Source organism: Gekko japonicus, unplaced genomic scaffold (genome assembly GCF_001447785.1).
Source record: "Gekko japonicus isolate JY-2015 unplaced genomic scaffold, Gekko_japonicus_V1.1 scaffold289, whole genome shotgun sequence".
NCBI classification, from domain to species: domain Eukaryota; kingdom Metazoa; phylum Chordata; class Lepidosauria; order Squamata; family Gekkonidae; genus Gekko; species Gekko japonicus.
This window is the reverse complement of record NW_015174282.1, coordinates 898,819-908,638: the sequence shown is the minus strand read 5'-3', so window position 1 is coordinate 908,638 and position 9,820 is coordinate 898,819. Positions and strand designations below refer to the sequence as shown.

Sequence of the window (9,820 nt, the reverse complement as noted above, 5' to 3'; positions counted from 1 at the left end):
CCCCCAGCCCCCCGCAAAGTTTCAAGAGGATTTTTGCCATTGACTTCAATGGCCCCATTGGTTACAATGGACCCGAATTTTTCGGGATTCCCGAAAATTTTCGGATATCTATGCTTTACCGGTATAGATATTCGGGTTTTTTCGGGTTTCCCGAAAAAATTCGGGTCCAATAAACCCGAATCCGAATTTTACCGAATTTTTTTTTTTTGCACATCCCTACTTTTGTATGATGGTAGAAGACCATGGAAAGATCATTTGTGGTCACTTGGAGAGCAGGCTTCTAAATCCTTAGGGACTGCTCATTAATGTAGCATGTTCTGTAAAAACGAATAATCCCCAACACAAGAGATATCGATGTTGACCCAGGCAAAGCCTTACATGATTTTGCTGTATGTCTGATCTGCTGGAATCGCACTCCTAGTCCTCCCCCTTCCAAAAGTGGAGACTAAAGTACCAAAGCACAAACCTCTTTCTTTTTTGGATGGCTTGCCTTTAGTTGTCACAGACTTCTTTTTTACTGGTTGGGGAGGGGAGGAATGTTCTCTCCACCTTCTTAGCTGAAAATTAATGAACTTCCACATCATAAAGGCTTGAGTTAAACAGATGGAGGCCAACACGCTGATTCTACAAATGAAAGAGAAACTATTAGAATGTTGGAAGTTATCTAAATCTAGAGACAGCAAAGCTCAGGGTGTCTGTTGTGGGAGGGGAAGGAAAAGGAGATTGCAAGCCACTCTGAGACTCCTTCAGGTAGTAAAGGGTGGGATATACATACAATCTCTTCTTCATTTACATAACTTCCCCATTATCTGGGCATTTTGCAAGACCTAATCAGGTAAAAGTTTGGTCATATTCTGGCAAGACGATTCAAACCAGTCTAGTTTAGGCCAAATGATCATTATAAGCAAGGAGACAACTGAACCTGAATCTTAACTCATAAACTGATTCAGAGCAGGGTTTTTTTGTTTGTGTTTTCCCTGTGAACCATAACTGAATCTGAATGGAAAGTGTCTCAGTTGCTTTGAATTTCAGCTGAACCTGAAGACAGAAAAAAAAGTGAGTTCAGGTTCAGGCAGAAAAAAGCTCCCTCAACAGGGAGGACGTTCAAATTAACTCCCTGTTTTAAAGAACTGGTGGTTTAAACAACCACCCTTGGTTTAATCCAGCAGCATTCACCTAGCCAAGCATCTTCCCAGCTATGGGTAGCCACGTGACTTATTTATGTTTTCTCTGGAAATATAAACACTATAGCCCTCAGGCAACTGGAACACAGAGGTACATTGCCTCTGAACGTGGAGTTCACATTAACTACGGTGGGTAACCACCAATGATAAACAGTAAAACTTACCTGATTGGCAGCACATTGAAGTTTCCAGAACTAACATCCAATGTTTGATTCTCTGCTCTAGCAAGGCCAAATCCAACAGTGAGGACAGAAAGAATCAAGGTCAGAAGTCTTCCCAACACAAAAAGAATTGCCCAAAGTGAAAACCTAGAAGAAGCAAATCCAGAATTAGCATCTGATCACTGTGCCGTTTATCCACCAAAATGCTCCTTACTTTTAAAAATACAAAATCACAATGATATACATTGAAGTTTTTATTGAACTGAATAATTACCACCAATGTAGGTAACTGATATTTCCAGAAGCCAATGACATCCTGGGCACATTTTTATGTTGTAAGTTATTCCATGTACTTACCCTTTTTGATATTTTTCATCACTGAAGTAAAACAGTCTAGATATGTGGAAGAGAAATTCCACAAAGTAATGCAACACAAGGAGAACCAGCCCAAGATGGGTCAAACTGTTAAAAAACAAAACAAAAACAGGGTATGGTGATAATTGGTCAACAATTGGTTTTCACTTGCCTATTTGCATTCCATTTATTTGTACTGCAACTACTTCACTGAAGGCTGAATTAATGAAATTAGGTATATGCATTCAGGGCACAGGTCTTGCTAGCTTGATCCCTAAATATATTTTGAAGTATGTCAGGAAAGGTGTAACGAAAATGAAAAGTATAGCTTAACAAGATCAAATAGGTATAAGTCACTGTTCTATGTTTGAGGTTGAAACATTTACCTGTTGCCAAAGATGGGGGGAAGACAAAAACATATATTGTAATGCAATATTTGTTTAAGATATTAAGGCTGCTACGGAAATTCCAAACAAATTCTACTATCAACATTGATTCCTAAACTTGCTTTCAATAGAATCAGAAAACCTCAGCTGAAATGTAACACCTCCCTCGTGACCTCCCTTGGGTCCTACCAGGGCCCAATGAAACTAGGTAAGTCTACTACATAATTTTGTCTCAAATTTCAGTATTCACTCAACTTCTGCATTTTGTTTGCGTGTTTTTACTAAAGGAGGGGGAAGGGGAGAAATGTAAGATTACTTAAATGTTAAAAAATTATTTAATAGCATTACAGTTATTCATTATCACATATGTATCCTACACTTCGTACACGGAAATAAAGACAGCGTTAGTCAGTAATGTTAATATAGATTGAAATCTGTCCAAATCACTCACTTTAACAGATAAGCTCCTGTGATATGGAAAAGATACAGCCCAATATAAACAAGTTGGCGAGGAATGTCTTCCTACAAAAAATAAAGCATATATTTTTAAAAGCACAATAGGGAAACATCACTAACGGCTATTGCCAGTTGCTGGATATTGTCCAATCACCACAATCTTTATTTCTCTTTTATTCTGTTTCAACTAGATCATTTTGAATTTTTTAGTACCACGGAATCTTGCTGAATGCTAATCCATCAATGTTCGTTGTACATAAACTTTTAAAGTATGATGGATTCCAACTTTAAGACATTTTTATCGTCTGCTCCTATCCTGAGTATTGCTTTATGATTATCATCTTAGGCTACTGTTTATTTATTATTCTCACACATTTTCATTTGTGTGATGTTACTGTATTCCCTGCCTTTCTGAAGCCAAACATGCAAAACATCAGAGAAAATTATTAATGTTCGAAGTTAAAAGATAAGCACAAGGCAGCATTAAAGAACACAGATTCTCGAAGCACTGCCATCTGTGAACAGACTGGTTGCAACCAGCTACTTTAAAAATAGTTTCCAAGTTCCTGTTCCTCTTTACTAGTTAAATAAATGAGAACATTTGTGTAGACTTACTTTTTTTGTCTTCTGGAAGTAGAGTTCTGGAAACGCATGGAACCAGTATGCCAACTGTGAGATGTAGAAAAACTTCATTTGAAACCTGCATAACACAGTAGAAATATTTAAAATTCAAACGTATTTCATGTAAGGGTGTATTAACATGAGGTGTTACACTGAAGACTCATCTGAAACTTCTCTCATGAACTTATTTATTTCATTAGATTTCTGGATCGCTTGCGCAGGTCTCAAGGCGATTTGCAACAGAATAATTCAGTACATTATAAAACCAATCAAAACCATAAAAAATCAATATTAAAACATTCAAGCATTTCAGTATTAGAAGACATTTTAAGAACAAGATGTCATATCTAGCATTCAGTCATGGGGGAGAAGGGGGGGGGGTGCTGGGCAGATGTAAATAACAGTCGCTGGCCTCAACCAAGCGTTGCAAGCTGTGGCTGGTTGGCTTAGACTGAGCCGACTGAAATTGAATCTGATGAAGACGGAGGTCTTGTGCCTGAGTTGGGGCAGTCTGGGTGTAGGGATCCCACTCCTGACATTCGATGGGGCACAGCTGGTGCCAGCGCCAGAGATCAGGAGTTTGAGAGTGCTCTTAGATGCCTCCTTAACAATGGAGGCCCAAGTAGCAGCCACTGCCAGGTCAGCCTTTTATTATATTCGGCTGATTAGGCAATTGGTTCCCTTCCTTGAACGCAACGACTTGGCAACAGTGATCCATGTGATGGTCACCTTGAGGCTGGACTACCATAACGTTCTCTACATGGGGCTGCCCTGGTCTCAAATCCGGAAGCTGCAACTAGTGCAGAATGCAGCAGCCAGGCTGCTGACAGGTACCCCCATGTGTGAGCATATCCAGCCTGTACTGAGGACACTGCACTGGTTGCTGATAGCATACTGGATTCGCTTCAAGGTTTAAGCCCTATATGGTCAGGATCCGGCATATCTGAGGGACCTTTCCCATGTTCCCTGGAGAGCATTGCGTTCAGGGGCGCAAAATCAGTTGGCCCTTCCAGGCCCCAAGGATGCTAGGCTAGTAACAACCAGGGCTAGGGCCCTCTTGGTTGCAGCTCCTTTCTGGTGGAATGAGCTCCTGGAAGAGATCAGGGCCCTACGGGACCTCTTCCACCAGGCGTTTAAGGAAACACATCATACACTGAGAAGTGTCCCTGTGCCCTGGCTTTACAACCTTTGCCAGCCTGTGTCCTGGCCTTACCATTGCAATCTTCAGCCTACACCCGCCACATAACAAGTGACCGAACTGAGCTGGTGTGAATTTATAGGAATTATATGGTCACCAGTTTTCCCTCTAAGCTGAGTTAGTGTGAGCTAGCTCACAGTTTTTTAGCTTCCAGCTCACACGTTTTTGTCTTAGCTCAGGAAGGATGGCTCCAAAGCAAACTACTTTATGCAGTAGCCAAATTGCTCGATCACAACTTTCATGCCAGTAGCTCACAAAGTAGAATTTTTGCTCATAAGACTCTACAGCTTAGAGGGAGCATTAATGGTCACCTAAGTAATCTTTGCTCCTGTCTACTTGATAATGTTCCAGCATTTTAGTTGTATTTTAAATTATCGGTATTTTATGTTTATGATTATATGTTATGATAGGTTTTAATTGATTTTTTATGAAGTATCTGTAAGCTGCCCTGAGCCCGTCTTGGCGGGGAGGGCGGGGTATAAATAAAAAATAAATAAATGAACCAAAGGCCTGGACGAACATCTCTTCCTTACATGGCCCTGGTTGAGGCCAGCCAAATACCTTTGGGGCCGGGAATTAGCAGTTTCAAGAGTGATGGTATAGTGGCAACTGTTGGCCACAGAATACCAACACAGAGATACTGAATTTCTGGAGCATTCATTAGAAGAACAAGGCAACATATTTTCTCCATCTTCTTAATACAGAGTCACCTGAATACCTTTAAGCAGTTATTTGATCTGTTAAGTAAAACAAACAAATAAACAACGAACACTATGGTACATACGGCATCATTGTATGTGGATAGTCTCGCCAGAGTGAAGTCGGATCAGATATATAGTTCTCCTGAAATTCCATCATATTGATACTTTTTACTGGCATGTAAGGTAAATTCTTCTGTCAAATGCCTTAAATAAAGTGCAACTGCTACCATCTCTCCCCAAATGAAAGAAAACAGAACATTTCAAAAAGCAACAAACAGGAGACTGCAAGACTAGTTTAATCAGACCAGCTCCCAGGCAAGAACACTGCACAAGGCTTGATTCCCAAGAATCCGTCCAGCTGCTAATCATGCTGACCCAATCCCAGCCCCACACTTTCTAGGCTGTACCTGAAAATGAACTAAGTCTCATATCCCCTTATAGAAATGCATATCACTGCACTATTTTTGATACAGTAAATCAGTTACAAGATGAACCAGGGTTAAAGTAGACTAGGTAAACTTCCAAATCAGTTTATTCTAAGTATATGAAGTGAAATACTCACAGACACAAGAATGCTGGTTCCCCAAACACAGGAGAAAAGGTAGAATGCACTGAGTTGTCCAGATTCATTGAATTTGCTGTGCTTTGTTTTGGAAAAGTGCATTCGCCTGTTAATTTTCTAAAAGAAAAAAATTATTTAGCTTCATATTCATGACAGGTTTCATGACAGATTTGTTAAGAACCTATCTGACATGCCAGGTTCTAATTTTCAATTTCTGAAGTCTACAAATGCACATGTACAATCAGTTATCATGGCAGTAACATACTTTGTACAGTCCCAAAAGAAAATACTTACATCTAACACATATTCTTGAATAATAGCATGTATAATTATTGCTACCAACATGTAGAAGAAAACAGTAGCCAGATCTTTGATGCCATAGTGATACAGTGTGACTGTTTCCACAGGCTGGTCTTCTGAAGAAAAAAAAAAGAGAGTGAAGTCATAAACAGGTTATTTTAACTTCATCCTCTATCCAGTTTACACCTGGAACTGAGGAATAAGAAATAAATTGTTACCATTTTGTACTAAAAAAAGAATGCTGTAAAATACAGTCTACGTTCTTTATTTCTAGTTAGTAAACAGCACTGTTAATAAGCAGAACTCAATATGACAGTCCATAAAGTTTACTTCTGGATGAAAGCAACTGATACTGATGCCTAATATTTGCTATGTTGTCCACAGGCTACTAAGTGAACGGGTTGGGTCAATAAACTGTGAGTGAAGCACAGTGGAAAAGAGTTCATATGACTGATCTTCCCCAGCTCCTTCTTTCTGCAGCCTTCCACAGCCCCCCAAAAGCCACTTCTGAGGCTGGGGTACCCACACTTGTAAATGTGCAGAACGCAGTAACTCAAGAATGAAATCTGGAGGGACTCCTAAATCCTGCTCAGGTCTCCAACTCATAGGACAGATCTGGATCAAAATCAATCAAAATCAATCTTGCTTCTGACCAACAGCTACTTTGAACCAGAACATCTGCTGTGATGTTTCTTCATGCTTTTCATGATTTGCAGTTATTAGAGTGTTAGAACTGCGTCTGGGGGAGCCAGGCTGAAATCTCCACTTTGGCATGAAGCTGCTAAGTGACCATGGGCTAGTCATACACTCTCAGTCTAACCTGCCTCACAGGATAATGTGGAGGAGCACAAGACAATACATGCTACACTGAGCTCCTTTGAAGAAAGAATAAAAATGCACTAAAATAGCCACTGGGCTAATGTAGCATATGGCACATGATCTCATGAGAAAATATCTGTTGGTGCAGCAAGTCATAGAAATGGCGATTGCCAGTATGACGACATATTAGCAATGTAAGAAGACAAACCTCCAAGTATTTACATTGAACTTTACCTGTGGCAGAAATGGTAACATTGTATTGAAGTGTAACAAAGACAACAGCTGCTTTTGCTGTAACCTGAAACAAAATAAAGCAGAATAAGCTACTACTATAGAAAAACACATTGTGTCTTAAGATGCAGAAGCAGTACACCACTGAAATAAAATTAATTGGCTTAAATCCTATATGAATGAACCACATATAACCATAACCTGAGATAGATTCAATTTGGCTTAGCTAGAATGCAAGAATACTGAACACAGGATTATGAGAAACAGCTGGCATAACGCTTTGGTATACTTTAGCAGAATACCCAATAGTCCAGAACTGCAGCTAAATGCTCAGATTTACTGCCCACCTGTAAACACCTGCACCTGTGTTTAAAGGTAGACAGGCTTTTTAAAATAAGTACCTTTGGAATGATGATTTGGGCATTTAACTGCAATTCTAGATTACTGAGTATATCGTCAGATTTCGGAAGCTAAGAAGGGTTGGCCCTGGCTAGAATTTGTATGGGCAACCTCCAAGGAATACCAGGGACATGATCAGAGGCAGACAATGGCAAACCACCTCTGAAATGTCTTTTGCCTTAAAAACAAGCCTAGCTCACCACCTAGTAGTGCATAATGCTAAAAGAGCTAGAACTGCTGGCTGCCAGACAATCTTAGGATCTCCTGGTTATACTACACACACTGCCATACAATAATAATTATTATTACCTGCACCTGTCATTTGTGGACAAAAGAATCATGTCTATAAGCTTTATTACCACATCACCTGGAAGCAATTTTTGCTTGCCATAAGAGAACCAGGCACAGGATCTATCTACCTGATCAAGACAGTCAAATAACTACAGTGAATGCACTAATTACTGATAACCGTGCAAAGCTAGTTAATCTCGACCAGTACTTAATACAACATTTTAAAAATATTTATTTCCAAATTATCTCATGTCTCTCACTAAATTCAGCATCAGGATATGGCGCTGGTTCAACTCCAGCATTTGCACGCTCTTTTTAAAGTAATTTTTAATGAAGGACACACAAAGATCAAATCATCAATTCAGTTTACTGTATGAAATTGCATCTTTTCAAAGTATACGTATGGTACAAAACAGCAACAGGAGGAGCGAACTTTTTACACACTTCTGCCTCTCTCCCAACAGCTGCCATGAGTTCCTAGCATCAAGAACAACCGATAACATTTACCTAGTGAGGGAAGAAAAGCTATAATGAGACTTTAAGAGTTATGCTTTAATTGTTCAACTGTATTTCAAGTTCCCTAGCAGTATTCATTAGGCTACAAAAATGCTGAGTACAAAATCAGGAAAATGGAGGTGGGGAATTAGAAGAAAACGGTTGCAGCATAAGAGAATCAGTCTTTGCAGTTTACAGAGTAAATTTTGCAGTTCACAGTATCTTCAAAGGGAATGTGTGGCAGACTTAGTTCTTTTTTTAAAAAAGCACATCAATTTCTCCTGCTGCTCAGATATTTCTGTAAGTATTATAAAAGATAGGGCTAGCACTTCTGCAAGAAGACTTTAAAGTTTTGCTTTCAGATCCTTTACACTAGAGCAGTTGTGGGTCTGCTTTGGGAAAAAACCAACCCTGTGAAGATTGAAGCCCCTCCCCCGTACATATTAGGTACCCTGTTGGTTAGAAGTCATTTTACTGTTTTCTCACAGGTCCAAAGATGGTTTTCCCTTTTAACCCAGATTGCAACCCTGAGCCACCACATGCACTTTTTTTGGTACGTGGTGGGCATGGAAGAATTCCTAGCTGAGTGCACCATATGGAAGCCCTTCAGTCCACTGAGGGTTCTCTATGTACACGTCACCGTCCACTTCACCTTCCGCGGAGCCGTGGGGAGAGGAGGGGCCGCTTGCCGCAGCGCCCCATGGGGTTTTTAGTTCTGCCCCGGTAAAAAAAAAAAAAAAGACAGGGGGCCCTCTCCGCCTCCTCCTCCATCTCTGGCAACCCGAGACCAGCCTGCTCCCACTACTACACACTCCGCCCCACACCCCTCTCCGCCCGCCCCCCCCCCATCCTGGAGCCTGCCAACCCTCCCCGCCCTCCCCACAGTGCTCGCGCTCCGAGTGCCACGTAACCTTGCCGAGACCAGGAACTGCTCGGCAGGCAGGGAGCCGTGCACGGGAAAGAGGGAGGCGTGCGTGGCGGAGTCCCTCTCGCAAGGTTGGGACCACGGCTGTGCCCAGAGCAAGCCGGCTGAGCCCGGCCTCTCTCTTCTCGCGTGCCCGCCTCGGTCCCTCGTGGGGGGTCCTCTCTCTAGAGGAGCGGGAGGGAAGGAGGCAGGCGGCCAGGGACTGAAGCGGCTGCTGCAGCCCAACAGCAGAGAGGCTGAGTTCAGGCCCGCTCGAGGAGGGAGGGCAGAGGCCGACCGCCACGCTGGGCAAAGGGGGTGGCTGCCGGCAGGATGAGGCACCACTCCGGCCGCCCGCTGCTGCTCCCCACGCTTGTCCACGCAGCCTGGGCGGGCTCGGAGAAACGGGCTCCCGCGGGAGGTGTCCGAGACGCCCGAGAAATTGGCCGGATGCTCGCGGGGCATGGGAGGAGAGGCCACGGAACCTCTGGTCCACCCCGGCTCCCCAGGCTATGGGGCGCTTTGAAAAAAAACCCCTGAACCCCCCACGCCCCCCCCCCCGGCCACTACAGGCAAGACCTAAAAGGCGAGAGAGGACGGGGTGCACACAGAGCCGCACGCTTCATTCCCACTAGCCTACGACAGGAACAGGGGGGCGTGATAAAGAGAGGGTCCCTGGCGGCGACCGCGGGCACCAGAAGCCTGTTCCCGTTTTGTTTCGAACTGGCTGGCGAGGAGGAAGAGAGACGTCGCCGAGA

The 9,820-nt window shown here is 42.6% G+C and overlaps 1 protein-coding gene across 1 annotated transcript in view; it reads right to left on the bottom strand.

Annotated features, from left to right (window-relative positions):
- The window catches only part of TRAM1 (translocation associated membrane protein 1), a 13,577-nt gene that overhangs the window by 3,343 nt on the left and 414 nt on the right, over positions 1–9,820 (bottom strand). Inside the window, exons 2-10 of the mRNA XM_015423897.1 lie at positions 6,977–7,040; positions 5,918–6,039; positions 5,624–5,740; positions 5,145–5,203; positions 3,157–3,241; positions 2,537–2,607; positions 1,703–1,807; positions 1,349–1,492; positions 467–624 (exon numbers count right to left, since the gene is read on the bottom strand). Of these exons, the coding sequence (XP_015279383.1) occupies positions 467–624; positions 1,349–1,492; positions 1,703–1,807; positions 2,537–2,607; positions 3,157–3,241; positions 5,145–5,203; positions 5,624–5,740; positions 5,918–6,039; positions 6,977–7,040 (925 nt within the window). The remainder of the gene's footprint in view (positions 1–466; positions 625–1,348; positions 1,493–1,702; positions 1,808–2,536; positions 2,608–3,156; positions 3,242–5,144; positions 5,204–5,623; positions 5,741–5,917; positions 6,040–6,976; positions 7,041–9,820) is intronic.